General features: G+C 43.8%; 1 protein-coding gene across 1 annotated transcript; it reads right to left on the bottom strand.

Moving 5' to 3' along the window:
- Positions 1-8538: 8538 nt before the first annotated feature.
- LOC113017288 (uncharacterized) lies at positions 8539-11018 on the bottom strand. The gene is made up of 4 exons (XM_026160459.2): positions 9984-11018; positions 9735-9881; positions 9019-9120; positions 8539-8844 (listed from the first exon to the last, which is right to left on the bottom strand). Exons 1-4 carry the CDS (start codon positions 11016-11018, stop codon positions 8539-8541), a joined length of 1590 nt encoding a protein of 529 aa, XP_026016244.2.
- Between the last annotated feature and the right edge of the window lie 12956 nt (positions 11019-23974).

Below are 23974 nucleotides of genomic sequence, written 5' to 3'. Positions count from 1 at the left end.
AACACATCAGTGTTTGTTTAGGAACAATGTAAGACATATACAACTTAATGTAAAATAGAAAACACTGTAACACTTTTGGTGATGTCTGTCAGGAGCTGCCCCAGTGCTCTGATTGTTGTTTAAAAGAATAATCATTAAAAGGCTTCGGGGGAACCAAACTAAGTCTTTTGTTTGTTAGTATATTAAAAAATAGTCAGAGCAGTTAAATAATTTGAAGTAGGGGAAAAGGTCAAAATAAAACAAAGGAAGAGTTGAGTGCCATTAAATTACGACTTGTTCCCCATTCATTTATTTATTCATTCCAATGTAAATATCCAACTCTATGTTTAGGTAAAGAGACGCATTTATTTTTGACAGTTTTCATAAGTGCATATTGCTCTGGTAATTAATTAATCATATCATTGTGGAACACAAGTGTCAGAGGTGTGTCTAAGAGAAATTTTGTTAGGGTGGCATGGACATCAAATCCATTTGATTATATGTACAATATATGGTTAAATTACATCAAATAAATAAAATACATCAAATAAAAAGTACCACTTTATACAAAGAAATGAAGTCCCAGTATAAGAAAGAATAAGAAGAGAAAAAAGCAACACCCTGCTAAATGAAGTCATTTTTAAACATTACTCTAAATGTAACATATAGAAAGAAAATCAGTCTTTGTTGCTGGCCTTACAAAAAATAAGTATACTTTAACTTCATACCATGAAGTATATTTCAAGTATATTTCCCAAGTATATGTTACCTAGTAAGTATACTACTAATGCTTTTTGAGGTCTATACTGGCCCCCGTTTTAGTATATAAAAGTGTACTTGAAATCAACTGTTAGATGTACATTTTGTTCACTAAATGTACCAACATAATGTCCTTTCCAGTCTATAAGAGTATACTTAAAATATACTCTAACAAAATACTAACCTTACAAGTATACTATTAATTTACTTTTTATTTTATATTTGACTTACTTCTGATTGAAACATAATAATTAAAATGCAGTTGAAACTTATTTTGCACATGTAATAAATCCCTTCATTCTCCAGACAGTCGGATAACAGTACCAACTATCAGACGGCTTCCTTTGCAGAGAATTACACTCATACCTCAAGTACCAGAATTATGTTGTAAACAGGTAAGAAAGTGATTTGAGAGTTGAGGTTTATTAACTATTAACCCTTTTCACTCACGGTTTGAACAATTGTATTTTTTTAAATAATGATTTACCCCACTTACTCTGTTCAAATGGTAAAAGACATTACAAAAGAATTTGTGACAAAAATTTTGTTTTAAAACAGCAATTATTTGTTTCTTAGTTGTTTTAATTTCACAGTTAAAGACTGCAATGCATGCTGGGTATTTTTTTGAGCTTCTTAGTATTCAGGTATACTTCAAATAAACTACATACTACATAGTATACAACACGCACTACCATACAACAAGTATAGACTAAATGTACTTATATTTTTCTGTATACTTCTATAGCCTTGACTATGACATTGTGAAGAAGACTGTGTTGCAGCCATATGAGCTTGTCCCAGACAAACACAACACAGACATCACAAAGGGAGACAGGCCGGAGACCGGTAGTATTATGGAAAAACACAGAAATGTAAAATACAATGGGCAAGACGAGGAGGGGAAAAAAGAGAGCTCTACTCATGCTGGGCTCCTATGGGGGGACAGCATGAGAACAGAAAACAAAAAAGTTCACTGCACAAAGAGCACATAAATGTTCACATCACAACACTATGAAGCATGTGAGAAGCAACATGAGTGGGTAAGGGGTGAGAAGTAAGCCGATCCAGACACAGACATCCTGCCCTGCAGCTATTCATCCAGCACTGGGCCCAGACCCGCCGTCCGACTCGGCCTTGGAAATAAGCATACTAGGGCATTTGGAACAAAGAGTCTGAACACAGTTTGTTATCAGGGGAGAAATTGTTTGTTATGTTCAGCTCCAGCCTTAAGACCACAGCTGGTGCCGATATGGTAGCCGCATCAAATAATGGTGGTGTTCTTGCTTTAGTGTGTTCCACTGCATGTCAATTTTTACAGTCGGTCTAATGTCCATCACTGGTCTCTCACCATTCCCGTTGGAGAGCTGTGAGCCTCTCCACAATGTTATCAAGCTACACCGAGATGTTATCTAGTTTGCTCATAGAGCATGAGTGTTCACGACAGGTGTGAGCCTCACCAAGATTTTGTCAGATGTAGTTAGAGTGTCAGTACTCACAGCAGCTGCAACCTTCTCCAAGATGTCATCCGTGCTGCGTCTAATGAGCCCATTCTGAGAAGCTACGGCTTGCTCCATCGTTCTAATCAACATAGCGGGCAGCCTTGTGGGGATTTGAACAGCCATTTCCGCTTTCTTTATTCTTCGATAAGCCAGAGCTAACCAGCGCCGATCAGCAAGAACCCTGTTATCATGGTTCCAAAAAAATAGATGTCTTCAATGGGCTCTCCCAAACCCAGGCTTCTTGTTAAGAAGAGGGTGTCAATTGCATTCAGGGACCAGTTGATCAAATCCATAATTCCTCTTTTAGGTTTTAGAGAACAGACTATGAGACTCTTCCAGGGTAGAGGGAGAGAAGTAGACAAGACTAGACAGAGACATGAGAAATCCAAGCATGAACGATAAGGGAAGGGAGAGGGAGAAAGTGCGACCACCTTTGTCAAGAGCCAAGAGATATTTTGGCTCTTGACGAGAGCTATCCTCAGAAAATGTGAAAAAACTGCCAATCAGACATTTGTGGAGTTTGCCCATGAAAAGAGTGGTTTAACGTTGGTTGCAAACCAGTAAAGTGAAGGATCATGAAGGGTTGAAGGAGCTTATCCTGTTAGAGGAATTCAACAAATGTTTGCCAGATCAAGTAGTTATATATCTAAATGAGCAAAAGGTGACATCACTCGCTAAAGCAGCAGTGATGGCTGAGGAGCTCTTCTCTTGCTCTTGGCGAAGGCGGTTGCACTTTTCTCCTCTCCTCCTCTCCCTTATCTTCCCTGCTTAGCCTCTTATGTCCTTGTCTAATCTCGTGTTTTTTTATTACCTTTCCCTGGAACACTCTCTCACAGTCTGTTCTCTAAAACCTAAAAGAGGAATTATGGATTTGATCAACTGGTCTCTGAATGCTATTGACACCCTTTTCTCACTAAGAAGTCTGGGCTCGGGTGAGCCTGAGTGTCCTGGAGGTACTTTCCCTGCCGGATACACGATGGACGGGTGGCAGAACTGGAGGATCGTGTGCCTGGCGGGACTGTCAATCGAAGACGCTGAAGATATCTACCTAGTCGGAACCATGATAACAGGGTTCTTGCTCATCGGAGCTGGCTTGACCCTGGCTTATTGAAGAATTAAGAAGGCAGAACCGGCTGTTCAAACCCCCACGAGGCTGCCCGCTGGGACTAAAATGATGGGATGAGGCGAGAGTTCTCAGAATGGGCTCATTGAGTGCAGCATGGATAAGATCTTGGAGAAGCTTGCGGCTGTCGTGAACACTCAGACCTCTGAGTGCAAATTGGATTATATCTTGGAGAAGTTCACTCAGAATAACACCTCTGAGTGCAAGTTGGATTACATGTTGGAGCAGCTCACTGCGGTCGTGAGTTCTCAGAATCTGTTCTTTGAGCACAAGAATGACAGGTGTCATGGTCCTGGGTCATGTGACCCAGTGTGTTATGCTTAGCCTATTTTGATGTTTATTATTTGTTTAGGTTCTCTAAGGTAGTCCAGCCATTTGTATATATCACCCCTGCATTACGTCTCCCTTGCCCTTCGTGTGTTTATGTCTGTGTGTCTTGTACTGTCAAGTTCATGCTGTCAGTTATGTCACCTCCCCCTGTACTACGTCTCCCCGGTTCATGTCTCATGTTTCCTGTTTTACTTTGAAGGCCTGCATTCACTGTCAGTGTATTCAGTTTTACTCCTCCTGTCCTGTCGTTAAGTTCATGTGTGTCAGCTGCGTTCCCATGTGTGGTCACTTCCCCTGATCATCCCTCATGTGTATTTAGTCTCTGTGTTTCATACAGTCTGCGTCGCGTCGTCTGTGTTCCCACCCTCCGTGTTTCCATGCCTGGTCTGTTGTCTTCCAAGCCATAGCCTCACCATCGTTTGTTCCCAGTTTAGGTTTCTGTTTAGCCACGTTATCCCTGCTGTATTTGTACACCTTGTTTTCAGCCATATTAAAGGCTCGCCTTCTGTTAAAGCTCACTCCCGTCTGCTCACTCGTGTACGCACCTGGGTCCATTACACGCATTCTCCACTCGGTCCGTCACAGCGGACCGTGACAGTACGACGCGACCATGCCGGACCCAGTGACGCATGAGAGGGAGATCATCCAGACGGTGGAGTCGCTCTGTGGTAAATGGCTGCGGTGCTCCGAAGAGGAGGAACGGGAGGAGTTAGCCCGCCAAGTGGGAGTATGCATGTCTGTGTTTCCCTGGCTATGGGAGGCACTACACCCGCTGATCACTGACCTTCTCGTCACCGCTCTCCAACTCCGTCCGCAGCCACGGCTGCCTAGTGTGCGGGCTGTGCCGCCAGAGCCCTGCTGTTGTCCCGTTTCCCCGCTGCTTCGCGAGCCGGAAGCAGTTGCAGTCGGAAGATGGGGAGATCGCCGCTACGCCACCCTCTGCATTGGTGCCATCAGCGCCCATCGCGCCAGCTACCAGAAGGGGGCGGCGCCGGCGCCGCCGTTGCACCGCATTGACTCCGGTGAGTGACTGCGTTTTCGTGCCTCACGTCCCTTCTATGAAGCAGAGTGAGACGAGCATTGATTTGCTGAGGCCGGAGACTATAACTGAATTGGGCTCCAGAGCTGAAAGACCTGTGTGTGACTGCTTTGAAGGAGCACACAACGAAACCATAGACCATATTCCTGACTCTGTAGGATCCAGGATTTTTTCTAGCGTTGCTCTCACAGACGCGCCACATGAAGCCCAGGTTCACGAGACAGCAAATGGGGACCACGCGTCGGCTGTACAGGCTGCTTCTCAGCCTGCTAGGAATGGCGTGAGCTTTCTCTCCGCCTCACACTGCCTTTTGCTTCAGCCGTCTCTTCCAGCTGGAGGGCCCGAGGAGCCCGTTCAGCCTCATGCCTCGTCAGCTGGAGGGCCCAAGGAGCCCGTTCAGCTTCCTTCCACGTCAGCTGTACAGGCTGCTTCTCAGCCTGCTAGGAATGGTGTGAGCTTTCTCTCCGCCTCAGACTGCCTTCTGCTTCAGCCGTCTCTTCCAGCTCGAGGGCCCGAGGAGCCCGTTCAGCCTCATGCCTCGTCAGCTGGAGGGCCCGAGAAGCCCGTTCAGCTTCCTTCCACGTCAGCTGTACAGGCTGCTTCTCAGCTTGCTAGGAATGGCATGAGCTTTCTCTCTGCCTCAGACTGCCTTCTGCTTCAGCCGTCTCTTCCAGCTGGAGGGCCCGAGGAGCCCGTTCAGCCTTATGCCTCGTCAGCTGGAGGGCCCGAGGAGCCCGTTCAGCCTCACGCCAGGTCAGCTGGAGGGCCCGAGGAGCCCATCCGGCCTCACGCCACGTCGGCTGGAGGGCCCGAGGAGCCCATCCGGCCTCACGCCACGTCAGCTGGAGGGCCCGAGTAGCCCATCCGGCCTCACGCCACGTCAGCTGGAGGGCCCGAGGAGCCCATCCGGCCGCCTGTCTCCGCTGGAGGGTCCGAGGGGCCCGTTCAGCAACCTTCCATGTCAGCTGGAGAGCCCGAGGAGCCCGTCCGGCCTCACGCCTCGTCAGCTGGAAGGCCCGAGGAGCCCGTCCGGCCTCAAGCCACGTCAGCTGGAGGGCCCGAGGAGCCCATCCGGCCGCCTGTCTCCGCTGGAGGGTCCGAGGGGCCCGTCCGGCCGCCTGTCTCCGCTGGAGGGTCCGAGGGGCCCGTTCAGCAACCTTCCATGTCAGCTGGAGAGCCCGAGGAGCCCGTCCGGCCTCACGCCTCGTCAGCTGGAGGGCCCGAGGAGCCCGTCCGGCCTCAAGCCACATCGGCTGGAGGGCCCGAGGAGCCCATCCGGCCTCAAGCCACGTTGGCTGGAGGGCCCGAGGAGCCCATCCGGCCTCAAGCCACGTCGGCTGGAGGGCCCGAGGAGCCCATCCGGCCTCAAGCCACGTCGGCTGGAGGGCCCGAGGAGCCCATCCGGCCTCACGCCACGTCGGCTGGAGGGCCCGAGGAGCCCATCCGGCCTCACGCCACGTCAGCTGGAGGGTCCGAGGGGCCCGTCCGGCCGCCTGTCTCCGCTGGAGGGTCCGAGGGGCCCGTCCGGCCGCCTGTCTCCGCTGGAGAGTCCGAGGGGCCCGTTCAGCAACCTTCCATGTCAGCTGGAGAGCCCGAGGAGCCCGTCCGACCTCACGCCTCGTCAGCTGGAGGGCCCGAGGAACCCGTCCAGCCTCATGCCACGTCAGCTGGAGGGCCCGAGGAGCCCGTCCAGCCTCATGCCACGTCTTCTGGGGGGCCCGAGCCGCCCGTCCAGCACTATGCCACGTCTGCTGGGGGGCCCGAGCCGCCCATCCAGCAATCTTCTGCTTCTGCTACGCCTGGTCCGGCCTCTGCTTCTGCCTGTGCTCCACCTGGTCCAGCTTCATCAGAGTCTTCATCCTCGCCTAGTCCAGCTTCTGCCTGTGCTTTGCCTGGTCCTGCCTCGCCTGGTCCTGCCTCGCCTGGTCCGGCCCCGCCATCGCCTGGTCCGGCCCCGCCATCGTCTGGTCCGCCGTCGCCTGGTTCGGCTTCTGCTTCTGCTTCGCCTGGTCCGGCTTCGGCTCCTGCTCCTGCTTCGCCTGGTCCGGCTTCGGCTCCTGCTTCGCCTGGCCCAGCCTCGGCTCCTGCTCCTGCTTCACCTGGCCCAGCCTCAGCGCCTGCTTCGCCGTCGCCTGGTCCAACCTCTGCGTCAGCTCCTGCTTCGCCGTCGCCTGGTCCAACCTATGCGTCAGCTCCTGCTTCGCCGCCGCCTGGTCCGGCTCCGTCGCCTGTGGCTGGCACGCTGCCGCCTGGTCCGGCGGTGCAGTTCAGGAGGCCGACCCGGAGCCACAAGACCACGGAGCGCAAGTTTGATAGCATCATGGAGAAGCTCACGACTCTCCAACGGGCGATTGAGAGACCAGTGTCGGACTGTTAGAATGTTAAAGTTGCCCTGAGTTCCCAGTTACCTATTAAAGGGGTTTCATTTCTTCTGGGAAATGACTTGGCTAGTGAGACAGTTTTTCTGAAAATGGAGGGTCGCATTGATAGAGTAGGATCCACAACTTTTATAACCAGATCTATTAAAAGGTTACTGGCAAGTTCATTTAACTTTTCCAAAAGGTTCAACAAACATCAGATGAACTGCAGCACTACACTGTAAAAACTGTGACTAGAGGTTACTTAAAAAAGTTATGGCAACAAAGTGACACTTGAAATAATTAAGTAGATTTTAATTTCAAAAGATTTATGTAAAATGTAGAGAAAATGTTAATTAAATTCAAATAGAAAACAAAAGTAGATATTAATAGAATTAAACTGTAAATGTGTGTTGGATTTAGGGTCAAAATCTCAAACTGAAGGTTGAAATTGCCCAACTTTACCAAAAAAAATAATTGATATGAAATAAGTCTCTGAGAAAAATTACTTTGAATTTACTAACTATCTGGCAAAGGTTTAGTAAAAACTTCCTAAAATATCCATTACAAAGAAATGAAATCTTCTTGTTTTTTTAGTAAAACTCAAATTGGATTCAAACATCAAAACAGTAATGTGTTTTATTGTGGAAAATAAAACAGTAATTTATAATATAACATTTTTCTGCTCGTATACACTGAATTCTTATCAACAATCTCCTGATCTCCTAAATACATTCCTCTGCTGTAAATTTGTTTTAGTGTCATGAACAGTTTATCACACAGCTTTGTGTACAGAGCAACAGCAACATAAAGGAACTGCATGAATGTAAACCAGTTTTGTAAAAAAGAAATTAATCTTTAGATTAGACTGTAATATCAACATGAACCTGAAATTTGAATATCCTTTACCGTTTCCTTTATCTCTGTTACTTATTTATGATTGACTAACAAAAACTTTTGTTAGTCAATCTTTTGTTAAATTGAATCACTCAATATAACTGTAGAACAAAGGTTTTTCACTCATGTACATGGAATATCAATAATGTAAATCAACCTTTTATCCCAATTTGGATGTTTAACCTGAGAAAATCTAAGACACATGTAAGAGGAAGTAACATTTCTACAACTACAGGACTGCACTTCTGTTAAATTTTAAAGTTGTTTTAAACTAATGTTTTATAGTAACATACACTATAAACAAAGAAAAGCTTCACTAGTGATTCCTCCAATTTGTTGCCTTTCAAACAGAATATTCCTAAGAAACTTGTAGGTAATAAAAAACAAACATTAAAATAAAGAGCACAAATACAGCCTGACACATTGCATGTCATTTGGGTAAGATATGAATAAGTTGAAATTAACTTGAAAACTGAAAAGATAGTTGCATCTAACAAAGACAAACCAAAGGTTTTCAGTGAGCTTACTTCCCTTTCATTCTTTCAGAGTCCTCGTTTAAGTCAATAACTTGTTCTTGAGGCTGTTCACTTTTGGTGAGAGCTTAGCACAATCCAGTTCAAGGAAAAGTTTCTGGAATACTTCCAAGGTGTATTTTAGCTCTTTGGGATAGGCAAGATCGACTGCATATGTCAATCCAACCAGCATTGCGCATGCTCTTGGAAAATTACCCAGAGTAGGCATAACTCTCACACCCTCCAGCACAATGCCAATGTCATCCTCCTCAGATCCAACAGCCTTGATTTTGTAGATTTTCATCCTCTGTTCAGAAAGATCTTGTGACACACCATCCTCATCAGCATCCTGAAACAACAAACACATGGGTTTTCTGACTGTAGTTGCACACATGAAATATTTCCTGGACACATCCTGTAGCTGAATGACAAATAAAACATGATAATGCCTCAAATTATTTGAAACTTGACAAACACATATGAATAACAAAAAACAGAATAATGTTTCTACTTCAACACTTACACTGTACTCTTTGATCAGTTGATCAATGGACTCCCCAAGGTACACCATCAAGCACTGAATAACCAGATTTCTGGTTATGTTATTGCTAGGATTGCTTGGTGACTGAAAATGAGCAAGAATTCCAAAAATTACCATCAGATAAGTGACCATTTATTAAGACAAAACTGTGAGAATTGGCAGTATTAAAAAAAACGTAAATATCAAATTATCATCACATGGAACATTATGTGCGATAATTAGCTGATGTTAATGCACATGCCTGGGTGCTGACAGTTAACACAAAGGTATTGTCAACATTATATAGGTAAAGACAATGCTTCAATAAGTTGTATGCTTGTAAGCTTCAATCTTTAAATGTGTCGTTTTAGTAAATTACATTAATTTAGTCATTTAGTTTTTTATCTAATTTAGTTTGTTTGTCAGAAAGGGTTTTTCCTTCTTGGGACAAAACAAAAACCCAGCAATACCTGTACTTGTGGGGGGTTTTTTTGTTGTTTTTTTGTTGTTTTTTTTTACTAAGAACAGACATGTATTTAAAATACAATTAAAACATGAAACCCATAATTGTGTTGTTAATTATACCAGTGACGTCCTGGCGTCCTCTTGCACTGACAAAAACATGCAAACAAATTAGTGGAGCTGTGCACCATGCAAATGAAATTTGACAAAAAAATTCTTTAAATAAAATTCCAAGCTGAAATGTCTGTGGAAAATACCTTGGCTATGATAGCCTGCAACTTCAATCCCATGGCTCCCCCCTTGGAATGGAAAAGGGCCAACAGTTTGGGAGTGTACTCATCCAGCATGGACATGAATTTGGGTTCAAGGTGTACCAGGGTGATCCTGTAGAACTCATCCTGCAGCTGAATGACAAAAAAAACATGATGCAGCCTCAAATTATTTGAAGTTTGAAAGATTACATTAAAAAAAAACAAAAGCCTACCCAAAATGAATTTGGAACTCACATGAGATGCCTCAAACAAAGCTGGCCATCTGGCTTTGATGTCTTCAATGCTGGGGGACAGGTTGACAATTTCATGTCGTCTATGTGCAAATGTTTTAGCCATTTTTTCTTTTATCACTTTGTTGTTGTCTCTTTTCTTGACTTCAGTAAGCAACTGAATTCTCTCTTCTTCTTGACTGTCCTCATCTTCACCTGCTGGATATGGCGGAAGGTAATTTACCTCTGCTTTCCGAGGCTTTTTCACTTTATTTGCAGACTTCTGGTCACCTGGACTCTTGTGTTTCATGGCATTGCATGTCAACTCAGGAACACCAAACCCTCTAAGTTTTGTACGATAATTGGCCATCTTGTATTTGATGCTTTGTTGCCAACCATAATAACCTGAGAAAGAGCCAGGTTCCTTGAGACAAGGGTATTTTGTCACAAGTGCCTCAGCAACATAACTAACCTGTGCACTTGAAGGATAGGCCGTAAATGTAAATATAGTTTCAGCCAACTTCTCAAGAATATCAGTCTTTACTTTGGAGGTGGGCAGAAGATTTCCATTCTTTTTATACTCCTCAGTGGCTCTTTCCAGGTACATCTCAGTTTCATATGCAAACTGTGGAATGGGAAACTGTTTCGGCCAGGGCTCACAACGTTCTGTGGTCTTCTGCCTTTTGAGAATAATGGTGTCCTGAGAAGAAGTAGTTGCAGCAGAGTCTGCATTGGATACAACTGACTCAGCATATGAGGAGTCATAGTCAGACAGTTGGCCAGAGGGGCCGCCAAAACTGTCATCAACCGGAGTCAAGCTTAGCATGACCGGGGTGATGCCAACAACCTTCACAGTGTCTTTGTCTTTTATCTGGTCAGCTCTGTGAAGAGTGAAGTAGTCCTGGAATTCTGGGTCAAAATACTGAAGACTGAAGTCATTTGAAATCCCAAAAGTATCCTTCACAACACTCTGCAGCTCCTCCAATGTTGGTGGGATCCCTGATGGAAGAACCAACTTCTCGATTTGGTCATCAATAATTACACGAAGCTTTGCCTCCATCTTGTTCAACTTAGAATAAAATGTAAATGGGCAGAGTTAAATTTCCCTTCAATTAAATAAAATTAGTTATTACTTTTCATTTATACAATAGTTGAGATATAAAACTATAAAACAAAAAGCACACTTCAACACACCAAATGTTTCAAATAACAAATACTTGGGAGATGTACATGTTATCAAGTTTTTGTTGCTGTCGTTTTGTTTTTTGTTTTTTTACCTATTATTCACAGCAGATGTAACGTTTCAGGGTTACCAAGCGTTTTCTTCCCACATTGTAAGAAGCCAAGGGCCACATGTCACCAAGTTTCTGCTGCTCCAAAAGACTGATCTTGCCAGTGTCCTCCAGTTCAAAAGATCTCAGATGCTCTACATACCATGCAGCAAGTAACATCACAATGAAATATACACAATTGTCCAAAACGACTATCTGTATTATCTCAGCAAAGTCTGGTAGTCCACATGTTGAACCATTAGACAGGATCATCCCAGCAGTGTATCTTGTTCCACTGTAGGTGACAGTGGTGGCAAGCTGCACACAAGTCAGAGATGGTGATCTTGCTCTTAAATCTGCCTGTATGTCTGGATGCAGCACATTGTGAGATTATTTTGTTATCATATGTTACCTTATATATGAGATCAAAGTAGTTGCATTATAATATGGTATGTAGTTTTAGTTTGCATTAGACCTCTGACTTAGAAGAGTGTGAAAATCATTAGATCTGTTGGATTGACCTGTATTATGTTGAATGTGTTACATTGTTTCAAAGGAGTTGATAGGATAAAGTATGTTATTTTAATCTCACTGACATCATTTACATGCACTGTTATTATTTCATTATTACTTCATTAGTCTGCATCAGTTTATCAGCAATATATCATTGTATCATTCATCATATCATTCTTAGTAAATCGGCTACAAGGTAATTCTCTACCAGCAATAGCTGTAGCTCCAGGCGGACCCAGTAAGTCAGATAAGGACACTCAACTTTCTTTGGCCTAAACCCACAATTACACAGAGTACACACATTTAAGTCCACACTACACGTACTTACATAGTCATGTAGGACACGCACACACTTATGGAGAACTGTGGGGTCAGCTCAGGACATGCTCTCTGTTTGACATACACACTCACAATAGACACGAATAGATATACACACCACACACACTGGTTTTCTCTGAGTGCTGGGCTGAGTGGAAACATCTGGAGGCCTTATAAGGAGAACTTGTGGAGTGAGGGGAACTTCCTGAGTTCTGAGAACTGACTGATACTTATCATGTGACTACATCTACAGGCATTCTGGATATTTTTGTGACAAGCAGGGCAGGTTTCACCTCTTTTGATTGCATGTGGTATGCCATCATCATTTGATGCCTTGTAGAAAGGGTCAGCAACACATTTTTGAAATTGTTAGTGTGTCTCACAACTTGCTTGAAAAATCTGTGTTTCGCCTCAAAGCGCATTGTCCATACTCCAACCAATGGCCCATATTTTTCTATTAAAGCAGGGTAGTGCTCCAAAAAATGTGTCACGGTCCTGGGTCGGGTCGACCCAGCATTTTGAGTTTCTTATGTTTTGGTTTATTTTTGCATTATGGATTAGTTATTGTCTGGTGATACTGTTTTGATTACAATTATATTCTGATTCTTTAGTTATCTGATGATGATGTTGATGACGATGATGATTATTTCTGGTTTAGGTTTTGTTATCTTGCCCTTATGTTTGGTTTAGGTTGCCTGTGCTTAGTCTTCTCTGCCCGTATGTTCCTCTGTTTGTCCATGACGTCATTATGCCTGTTTACGAGTCTGTCTCTGTCTGGCGTGTGCTTCCTGTTTTATTTTGTAGGTCTGTGTCCTTTGTCAGTGCGTTCAGCTTTGTGCTCTCCCTGTCTCGTCAGTGTAATCAACGTCAGCCGTGTCTCCCAGCTGTTTCCTCTTTGCTCCGTTCACCTCTTGTATTTAGTGTCTGTGTCTTCCCCTACTCTGTGTCGCATCGTTAACGTCTGTTCACCCTCGCTTCCTCTGTGTGCTCCGTTTGCCAGCCAGCCTTCCTGCCTACTTATTCCGTTCTTCCAGTTTAGTTAGTGTTTTTCTGTTCTGCTTCTTACCAGCAATAAAGCTGTGTGTTTTGAATTACTTCCGCCTCAGTGAGTCCTGCATTTTGGGTCCTCTCTTCCTGCCTGCCCACACTCAGACATGACAAAATGGTGTTTTGGTGTGAGCCTTTGATCAGGAAAAACTTCCAAATATCTGACACGATGTTCAGATATTTTAAATTCAAGGTAGGCAATACTTTGTGTTGTGTGAACAGGGGCAACCACTAACTCAACAATGTCCTTCAAAGTCAGAAGAAGTTGCCAAACAGGATCATCTTCAGGTACACATAAACCAACAAGGAGAGGCAACAAACGTATTAGGGCCCAGTTTTCATGAGCATTTCCTCCTACGGTTTTGCGACCAGCAAAATTTGAAGGGATTGCTTGTGAACTGTTCCATTTGTCTGAGCCCTTATATGGAAAACATGTGATTATATTATTCAGTTCAGTCAAACTGAAGTAGTGCTTCTTCAAAAAAACTTGAAAACACAATGCTAACTCTCTTGGCACTATTCCCTAAAAAAGGTCATGAAGGACATCTGGTGGGTATCCAGATACAAAGTGAAAATTATTAAGTTGATCAGTTAATGGACATGGCCGCTTTAAGCCAAAATGAGGCACTAAATTTGGATTTTCTTTGACAGCTTGTACGTGTAAAACATAGTCATCCTTTTTTCGAAGTGGGAAGACCCCAGACCGTACTTCATATGTCTGGTACTCTGAAGAATGCCCAGGGCAGAATCTACAAACATATGGCCCGTTAAAACTTTCAACAAGTGGTCCCGCCTTCACTGTTGTGATTGGTGTGGGGGTAGGGACAGGCTTAGGGCATCGGGGGGTTCCCCGGAGGCATCTTCCTTGGGGGGCTCAACCCAGGGTAGCGGTCATGTCCGGTTAGGGGCTCTGTTGGCTCTCAGGTGACTGTTTCCTCGCGGCTGCGTGCAGCGGGGCTAGGGGAGGGTCTGTGCTGACGGACGTGGGTTACTGACCTGGTAGCCTGGCTGCCCCTGGGTGGGTCCGGGATGGGCGTGAGGTTCTGGGGTCGCTCCGTCTCTGGGCTGGGGCCCGGGCCGGGCCTCGGGGGCTTGGGTCCTGGTTGGTGTGTTGCCGGGGTTGTGGGCGGGTGGGTGCATGGGGGCCCACCCCTGGAGCAGGGTGCCGCCGGTGCATCGAGCTACCTGGGGGGCTCTTCAACTGGTGGGGGAGATTGTCACATCTTGCAGGAGCTTTCCTCTCCTCGGGAGCTCTCTCTGCAGGAGGGGGAGATACAGGAGAGGTGGAGGAAGATCTCAGCCTGGGTGTTTATTGTCTTATGTAGTCTGGAAGATGAGTGGATGGTGGGGTGGGTGCAGTTTTCTCTGTGGTGGGGTTGGGTGGACTGTCCCGGGTTCTGTGGGGCCGGGGGGCGCTGCTGCACTGGGCCCCGGTCTGGATGGGCCTGGGCCCCCTTTCCCTGGTGGGTCGTGGAGTATGGGGGTGCCTACTGGGGTCAGCGGGGGAGCTGGCCCCAGGGAGGGGTCACCTGCCCCTCCCTTCCTTCCCTCCCCATCTCCAGCTGCCTCCCTCTTCCGGCTCCACCACAACCACCCACACATGCAGGACCTTGGAGTAGGGGTATGTCACCAGGGTGCAGAGGAGGCTACCCCCCCCCCCCCCCCCCGTCCCCTTCTGGCTTCCTCTGCCTCAATTTTATCCCACAACTTAGACATTCACATTACTCACACTCTCATTACACATACATATAGGATCTTGGGGGTGGGCACGATACACGGAATCCAAAGTACCATCAGGGTGTACACCCCACCCCTGGCGTCGTTGCCCACCTCTCAAGGTTAAATACACGTAGACATTGAGGGCTAGCAGGAGGGACCATGCGCTTACCTGCTGCTCTCTGGCAGGTAGCTCCATGCCCTCCTGGGTTTTAAATGCACCTTAGAACACACATGCATCAACACTACAATGAGCGGGTGGAGGGAGGTTTGGAGTCTTCTCTCACCCCCGTTCTCTGCGACCTGCTGGAGCTGGGGGGCTAGGAGGAGGAGTTGGCCGTCCGACTGCGGTCTGGAGTGTGGGGCCTCCCTGCTGCTGCGGAGTCGGGGCGGTCTGCCTCCCCCCACCGCAGGGAAAAGGGTAACACCACCTGGGTCTGGGTGCAGTTCCCCCTCCAGGGGCAAGGGTACCTAGACCCGGTTTGTAGAGTACGCTTGGGGAGTGTGATCGTGTGTACAGCATCTCTTTATGTCTGTCTACACGTTGGTTGAGTGTGGAGTAAGTGCATATGAGAGCATGAGGGTGGGAATGGATGTTTGTATATGTGTGTGCCTGTATTTCTGTGTCTATATGTCAGGTTGGGTGTCAGGCGCCACCTCTCTGGGGACATCTCAGGCCCTCCAAGGTTTGGAGGCCTATCTCCCCCTACCACCACTTCCCCTGCCAGTGGCGGACTCCCTCAGACATCGGCGCAACGGGGTCTTTCTGTGTGGAGTTTGCATGTTCTCCCCGTGTTTGCGTGGGTTCCCTCCGGGTACTCCGGCTTCCTCCCACCGTCCAAAGACATGCAGCTTGTGGGGATAGGTTAATTGGAAAATCCAAATTGCCATTAGGTGTGAATGTGCGAGTGAATGTGAGTGCGAATGGTTGTCTGTCCCTGTGTGTTGGCCCTGCGACAGACTGGCGACCTGTCCAGGGTGTACCCCGCCTCTCACCCTATGACAGCTGGGATAGGCTCCAGCACCCCCCGCGACCCTGAAAAGGATAAGCGGAAGCGAATGGATGGATGGATGGGGATGGATAGATTCTAATTAACCCCAATCACAGTTTTTACAGTGTATAGAAAAGGAAGCTCTTGCATTGTTGTTAGCCCTGCAGGATTTTGAGGTGTACATTGGATCCGGCTCAGTATCTGTTCAAGTATTCAGTGATCATAACCCTTTGGTGCACCTTTAATGTTATTGCCCAGCCCTAGATGGATCACAACACTGGATAAAAATGTCACACCACAAAAAATCACAGACTGGTTTCTTAAAGATGATAACAAGTTCACCGTACTCAAACGTGCTCCACAGTCACAACAGAAGCACATTAATCCAATATATGGATAGCATAAGCAACCTGCCAGTCCAGCAGCCAAAATAGGTCGTCATGTTGTTTAGTGTGGTATCATGCAAAGTCCATCATTTGCTTGACTGATGGCCGTCATTATAACCACATTCAGTAATACACTTTCACACAGACTTACAAACTATTGGATGGATACCAGTAAAGAGTAGACTGTGCGTTTGGATTAAAATAAGAACTCCAAATAATAAAATGGGATTATTACTTGTATGATTTTTATTAACTGTAACTGTTCATTTTAACTAATCATTAACAGAGGCTGTTAACACCTCTGGTTTCTTATGTCACTTTTTTCTTCATTTAGCACCAGTTACACCTCACGGAGGTCACTATGCAAAGAACAGACTGAATTTTTTTATGTTTTGTCAGCAACATCAGTTGCTTTGGTAAATAGCTTAATGAATCATCTTTGTAGATAATATCATTATAATTTTATTATATTTCATATCTATTTTGAAAAATTACTTGCTAGCAAGTTTCTAATTGTGTTTTCAGTAGCTTCACTACAACACTTTACAAACCCCCACCAAAGAAAAAGCATTTTCTTTGAAAATTTTAAATGGATACATGTTTCCGGCCACTTATCATGCCCCTTTTCATGTAGACATGGCCAAAATAACCCGTTGAAAGTCAAACTGAGCCGCAGGATGGAGATGAATGCTGATTTAAAGGTCTTTGAACATGGCATGGTCGTTGGTGCCAGAGAGTGAGGTCTGAGTTTTCTCAGAAACTGCTGATTTTCTGGGATTTTCCCCAAAAAATATCTCTAGGCTTTGCTGAATCTGGGGTGAAAAAGAGTGAGTCACTGGATAGTTTGTGCTTAGTTTGTGATCAGTTGTCCCTATTCTGGAAAAAGTGGGCCCAGGTGTTTCCAGTCACTGATGATCTAACCACACCAACTGGGTACCCTGAACACAAAATAAACAATCATAAATAATCTGCCAGTCTAGCATCAAGTAGAATTCATTTCACTGTTCAGTGTGGGATCATGCAAAGTCCATCATTTGTTTGACTGATGCCCATCATGTCTATATGTAAGTAATAAACTTACATATAGACTTACACAGTGCAGGTTGAATACCAGGGAAGAGCAGCGTGTGAATTTGGATTAAAAGGATAAGTAAATTAAAATGAGAGCCATAAATGGTAGGGTGGAGACTTATTATGATTATTATTATTTTTATTAGTAGTAGTAGTAGTAGTAGAAGTATGTTAACTTTCACTGGTCAGAGACACCTCTACATTTCATGCACATTTTTACTTTAGTTTACACCTCACGCAGGTCACCAAAGAAAAAGTAAAGACAGTATTTAAAGATAAAAAAGAAAGATAAAATTTGAGTCCATTACCTGAATGAAAGTTTTTTCCATTTTATTGTTTTACTTATTTCAATGCTTAACATGTTAAAACATAATCAATGAAGACATTAAATTAGTAGTTGATAATAGCAATCACGTAGACACTTTGTCTTTCAATATCATATGTATTTTCTATTCATATATCAAATATCATAGCATCATCAGTATACTTTAAACTCTAATTGGTGCTGCAAAAATAAACATGACTAACTTGTTTCCCCTTTTATTTCCAGACAAGCCCCCAACGGCACATTAAGAAGCATGTCAAATAACTCATCTTCGTCTGCCTTTGACTGCTTGACCTCAAGCATTGGGATTTCAATGATCATTTCTTTTTTCATCACCAAGATATTTGTTGTTCTATTTCTCTCCATCCTCATTCTGTATGTGGCTTACCAACGATGGCAGCAGCACTCCTTGGCAGCAACCAGTCACTCTGATATTTTCACCTATAATCTGACTGCCATTGAACTGATATATGTATTGGCAGTCAGTACTTACTTAGTTGGGAGATACATTAATAACTCAGTTTTGATTCTAATGGGCTCATATTCATTTTCTTTTCCCTACCCTGCAGAGATATTCTTTAACACTGTGACATGTGTGGAGCGCTACCTGGCTGTTGTTCACCCTGTCACCTATATGGGGCTGAGACAGTCGGGTGGGGTCAGGATCAGAAACATCTGCACTGGGTGTGTGTGGTTGATGTGCTTTGGGTGGCTTGGAGTAACAGCTCTATATTACCCTGATTTCCCCTATGTTCTCTATTTCTGTGTGATGGTGGCTGCATTAATTATCATCTCTTTTTGTAGCGTCTCTGTTCTCTGTGTTCTGATTCGTCCAGGTCCAGGGGAACTGCTAGCAAACAGGGAGAAGATTGATCATTCAAAACAGAAAGCTTTCTACACCATCACAGCAATAATGATAGTGCTTTTGGTGTCTTTTCTAGGAATGCTTGTTACAGTTGGTCAGAATAATTCAAATCTGTTACATAATGCAGACAGGTGTGTGCTGTTCTTGTCTGGAAATTGGTTCACTCTGCCCATCAGTCTGATTTTACCTCTATTGTTTCTGTACACTGCAGGAAAGCTGTCCTGCAGCACTATTATCAAAAAGTAAAAATAAAGAAAATAATCAAAAATAATTATAATAAAAAGATTAATATGGATGTAAATGTGTTACATTGTTCACAAACATTTGTACTAAACGATTTCAAGTAGGGTCACGATGTAAAATGAAATGAAATAAAAGCAGGTATAGACAAAACATTATTTGGAATCAGCAGGTACTGTAGTCAGTAGAAAAAAAAATGTAAAAGCACTAATGACAAAGCTGGTGCTACTTAGCTCTGTAGATTTATTTTCAGTGAAATTATCCCACTATATGTCCACACAAGTGATAAAATATATATTTTTTACGCATTCTGGCATTTTTTGTTCACCATAAACATGCTTTTTATTGTCTCAGCAACATATCACTTTAAAACATGAGTTTGCACTTAAGCTCTGTGATGCCTCGACAGTGGTATATTTGCAACAAAGTAAAGCGTTCTTTAAAGTGTAGATGTCCACTCAGATCGATTTAGGATAGGAAAATAAGATTTAAGAGGTAGCTACACAGGGAATATTACACACAATGTGCAATACACATTAGCGTAAGTATCTACACAGTAACATAGGTATCTACACAAACTCATATACAGACACATACATACATATGCCATATATAGAGCAGATACAATGTGTTCTGCCTTTTATAAGATAAACTGAATATTACAGTTGTAAACTGCCCTAGAGCTCCCTCTAGTGGCTGCTCTGTAATATGGGTTTGACTACTTTGGTAAAGGAAAAATGAGAATGTGAAAAAAATCAAAGATGGCCGAAAGTGATACTGAAATGTTATTGCTCTAAGCTGATATGTACCTTAAAATGTTTTTTCCTTCGACAAGATATGTCTGTAAGTATGAGTGACGATAAAATAATTATTATGTTTTGTTTTGTATAAAAATGGTACAATAATTTGTACATTTGAAAGTTTTATCTTGTTAGCTTGTAGTAAGAGTGTAACAACGTAGTTTATGATGTTACCATGTTAGTTAGCTAATACGATATTTTGTACTTTCAGTTTTCCAATGGTCAAAGAGAAGGCAATAGTCAGAGGCCATTCTTCAATAAATCAGCGCAAAAAGGAAAATGAGTCTGGTTATTGGAGCATCGTTATCTCACTGTCTAGCTTGTGAAACTAAGAAACTCAGGGCGAGGACAGCACACAATGTAAGGGCCAAGTGAGTGATTGGTGCATTGTAAGGTGCAATGTGATATGTGGTACTGCACATTGAGTACGGGGTAGGAATGTTGGTTGCATTGGTGGTTCTATGTGTCCGGGGATGGGCATCCAGGTACACACCAGCTCACTCCTAGTGGCTGCTTGTCGGGGCCTGGAGCCTGGGGCTCGCTCAGGCCACTTTGGAGGTGGGGTGCCCTCGGCCTGGGGCTCGGTCACTCTGGCACAGCTGGCTGCCGGCGGAGCTCACGGGCACATCACTGCAACCCCCCCTGGCTTCTGCTCCGCGGCTGCTGAGTGACCCCCCTCATCTGGGGCTCTCCTCAGCTCTTTCTGGGACAGTGGCGCGGCTGCACCTCCGTTGGTCTTCCTTGGTCTCTTGTGTTCTGGGGGCCTCTGGATGTCTGCAGTCATGATCTCCTCCATACCTGCTTCATGCCCTGGAGGACGGGGCTGTAGCCCCCCACACCCTCTAGCAGCTCATTACATGAAGGAACCTTTTAAAAAAACAAGCGCGTCCATGCTCACAGGTGTACACACGGGTGATCACACCCACAAACTACACCCTTTTTGGCTCCTACCTCAAAGCCCACTGTGCGCTGTCAATCTTACGTGCTGCACAATAATGTTTAATATTTAGTATTTACTGTCATATTCACATAGATCATCGTGATGTTGTTTATTATGTTGCTCTTTTTTTTGCTTGTTTTCTCTTTTTTCTTTCTGAACAGGTGATCCAGGTGACTGATATATGTATTGTTTTGTCTGTTTGTTTTTTGCCCTTTATCACTGTTTTTTGCCCTTTATCACTGTTCCTCTTTCCTGCTGTTTTTCTTTACCTCTTTCTTTTCCCCAGTCAAGTCTGTCCTGTATTTAAGGGACTTTGAACATGCCCTGGTTGTTGGTGCCAAACAGGGAGGTCTGAGTTTTCTCAGAAACTGCTGATTTGCTGGGATTTTCCCACACAAACATCTCTAGGTTTTCCTGAGTCTGGTGTGAAAAAGAGAAAATATTGAGTCATTAAATAGTTGGAGCTGAGTTTATGATCAATTGTCCCTATGGTGGAAAAACTGGGCCCAGGTGTTTCCAGTCGCTCATTATCCTAGCACAACTGCTGGGTACTTGGAACACAAATTAAACAATCATAAATAATCTGCCAGGCTAGCAGCAAGTAGAGTTAATCACATTGTTCAGTGTGGGATCATGCAAAGTCCATCATTTACTGCCCTCCAAGGTGCTCAGGAACTTTTACTCCTGCACCATAGAGAGCATCCTGACGGGAAACATCTTAACCTGGTTCGGGAACAGCACCATGCAGGACAGACGAGCTCTACAGAGGGTTGTGCGGTCAGCTGAGCGCACCATCCGCTCCGAGCTCCCTGACCTGCACTCAATCTACAGCAGGCGGTGCTGGACCAAGGCCAGGAAGATCGTGAAGAACCTCAGCCATCCCAACAACAGACTGTTCTCTCTGTTGAGGTCAGGAAAGCGATTCCGCTCCCTGAAGACCAACACAGAGAGACTGAGGAGGAGCTTCTTCCCGCAGGCGATACGGTCTCTCAATCACACCACCACACAGTACTGACCCACACATACAGTTCTTACACACACTGGACATTCTGGACATTGTTTTCACTTCATTACTTAAATCACACTGCTGTTATTGTGTATATATTTATTTATATTTCTTCATACATTCTTATATAGTTCTATATTGTGTATTTTGTTGTACAGTTATTTTATTTTCAACTTTAATTTATATATTTTATCTTATTCTCCCAGTTAAATTTACCCTTCATTCTAATTTGTGTTGTACAGTTATTTCATTTTTAACCTTAATTTATATTTTATTCCTTCCTAGTTAAATTTACCCTTTTTAATTTTTCATATTTATTTCCTATCTTATTCATAGCCTTTTCCTTTTTTGTTTTCTTTAGGTCACGAGCAGTTGTCCAAGCATTTCACTACATATTGTACTGTGTATGACTGTGTACGTGACAAATAAAAATTTGAATTTGAATTTGAATTTGTTTGATTGACGCCCATCATGTCACAACATTCAGTAATACACTTACACATAGACTTACACACTGTGGGCTGAACACCAGTGAAGAGCAGCGTGTGAATTTGGATCAAAAGAAAAAAGTGAATTAAAACGAGAGCCATAAATGGTACAGTGGAGACTATCATTATAATTTTTATTATTGTCATTGTTATTACTACTATTATTTTCATTGTATGATGTATTTATCTGAGATATTGCTTACTCTGGTAAAGATCTTATAAATATCTGCAGTTCACAAAACTTTTGGTATTGTTGAATTGTTTTAAATTTAATGATATTTTTAATGCATTTAAAAATGTATTTGCTAGTTCATTTAGTATTATTTTTCAGTAATTTCACTACAACACTTTAGCCCACCAAAGAAAAAGATCATTTTAAAACCCGCAGGAAAGAATTTTATTTGTTTATTATTTTATTTATTTTAAGACTTGTCAAAACATAATCAAGTAAGACATTAAATTAGTCATTATCTGATAACAGCAATCAAATTGTAAAATTACTATTCTTCATGCATCATATCTATTTATTTATCAAATTTCATAGCACCATCAGTATACTGTAAACTCTAATTGGTGCTGCAAAAGTAAACATGAAGGTGGATTTTAATTAAATGGGCGATCGTGGCTCAAGAGTTGGGAGTTCGCCTTGTAATCGGAAGGTTGCCGGTTCGAGCCCCGGCTTGGACAGTCTTGGTCGTTGTGTCCTTCCTCGTTGTGTCCTTGGGCGAGACACTTCACCCGTTGCCTACTGGTGGTGGTCAGAGGGCCCGGTGGTGCCAGTGTCCGGCAGCCTCGCCTCTGTCAGTGCGCCCCAGGGTGGCTGTGGCTACAATATAGCTTGCCATCACCAGTGTGTGAATGGGTGGATGACTGGATATGTAAAGCGCTTTGGGGTCCTTAGGGACTAGTAAAGCGCTATATAAATACAGGCCATTTTAAATGTTGTTAACTAACTAACTTTTTTCCCCATCTTATTTTTCCACACAAGACCCAAGTACCACATTAAGAAGCATGTCAGATAACTCGTCTTCCTCTGCCATTGACTGCTTTACCTCAAGCATTGGAATTTCAATCACCATTTCTTTTTACATCACTAAGATGTTGGTCATCCTTTTTCTCTCCACCTTCATCCTCTACGTGGCTTACCAACGATGGCAACGGCAGTCCTTCTTGGCAGCAACAAGTCACTCTGACATTTTCACCTATCATGTGACTGTCTTTGAACTGATATATGTATTGGTGGTCAGTACTTACTTACTTGGGAAAGACACTAATAACTCAGTGTTGCTTCTAATGGGGATGTATTCACTTTCTTTTGCCTACCCTGCAGAGATATTCTTTAACACTGTGACATGTGTGGAGCGCTACCTGGCTGTTGTTCATCCCATCACCTATATGGGGTTGAGACAGTCGGGTGGGGTCAAGATCAGAAACATCTGCATTGGGTGTGTGTGGTTGATGTGCTTTGGTTGGCTTGGAGTAACAGCTCTATATTACCCTGATCTTCCTTATGTTCCATATTTATGTATGATTGTGGCCTCATTAATTATCATCTCTTTTTGTAGCCTCTCTGTTCTCTGTGTTCTGATTCGTCCAGGTCCAGGAGAAATGGGAGCAAATAGGGAGAAGATTGATCATTCAAAACAGAAAGCTTTCTACACCATCACAGCAATAATGATAGTGCTGTTGGTGTCTTCTCTGGGAATGCTTGTTACATTTGGTCAGAATAATTCAAATCTGTTACGTAACACAGACAGGTGTATGCTGTTCTTGGCTGGAAGTTGGTTCACTCTTCCCATCAGTCTAATTTTACCTCTATTATTTCTACACAGAGCAGGAAAACTGTCCTGCAGCTGTTTTACCAAAAGTAAAAATAAAGCAAATAAACAATAATAATAATAATAAAAAGATTAATGATAAGAAGATTAATAATGTTTGTACATGTGTTATATTGTTCACAAGTATTTGTACCAAACTATTTCAGTTAAAGTAGGGACACTACAGAAAACGAAATGAAATAAAAGCAGATAGTCAAAAA

The sequence above is a fragment of the Astatotilapia calliptera genome, chromosome 3, assembly GCF_964374335.1.
Source record: "Astatotilapia calliptera chromosome 3, fAstCal68.1, whole genome shotgun sequence".
Lineage (NCBI taxonomy): Eukaryota > Metazoa > Chordata > Actinopteri > Cichliformes > Cichlidae > Astatotilapia > Astatotilapia calliptera.
Note: the sequence above shows the minus strand (reverse complement) of the source record. Positions and strands in the feature narration are given on the sequence as shown.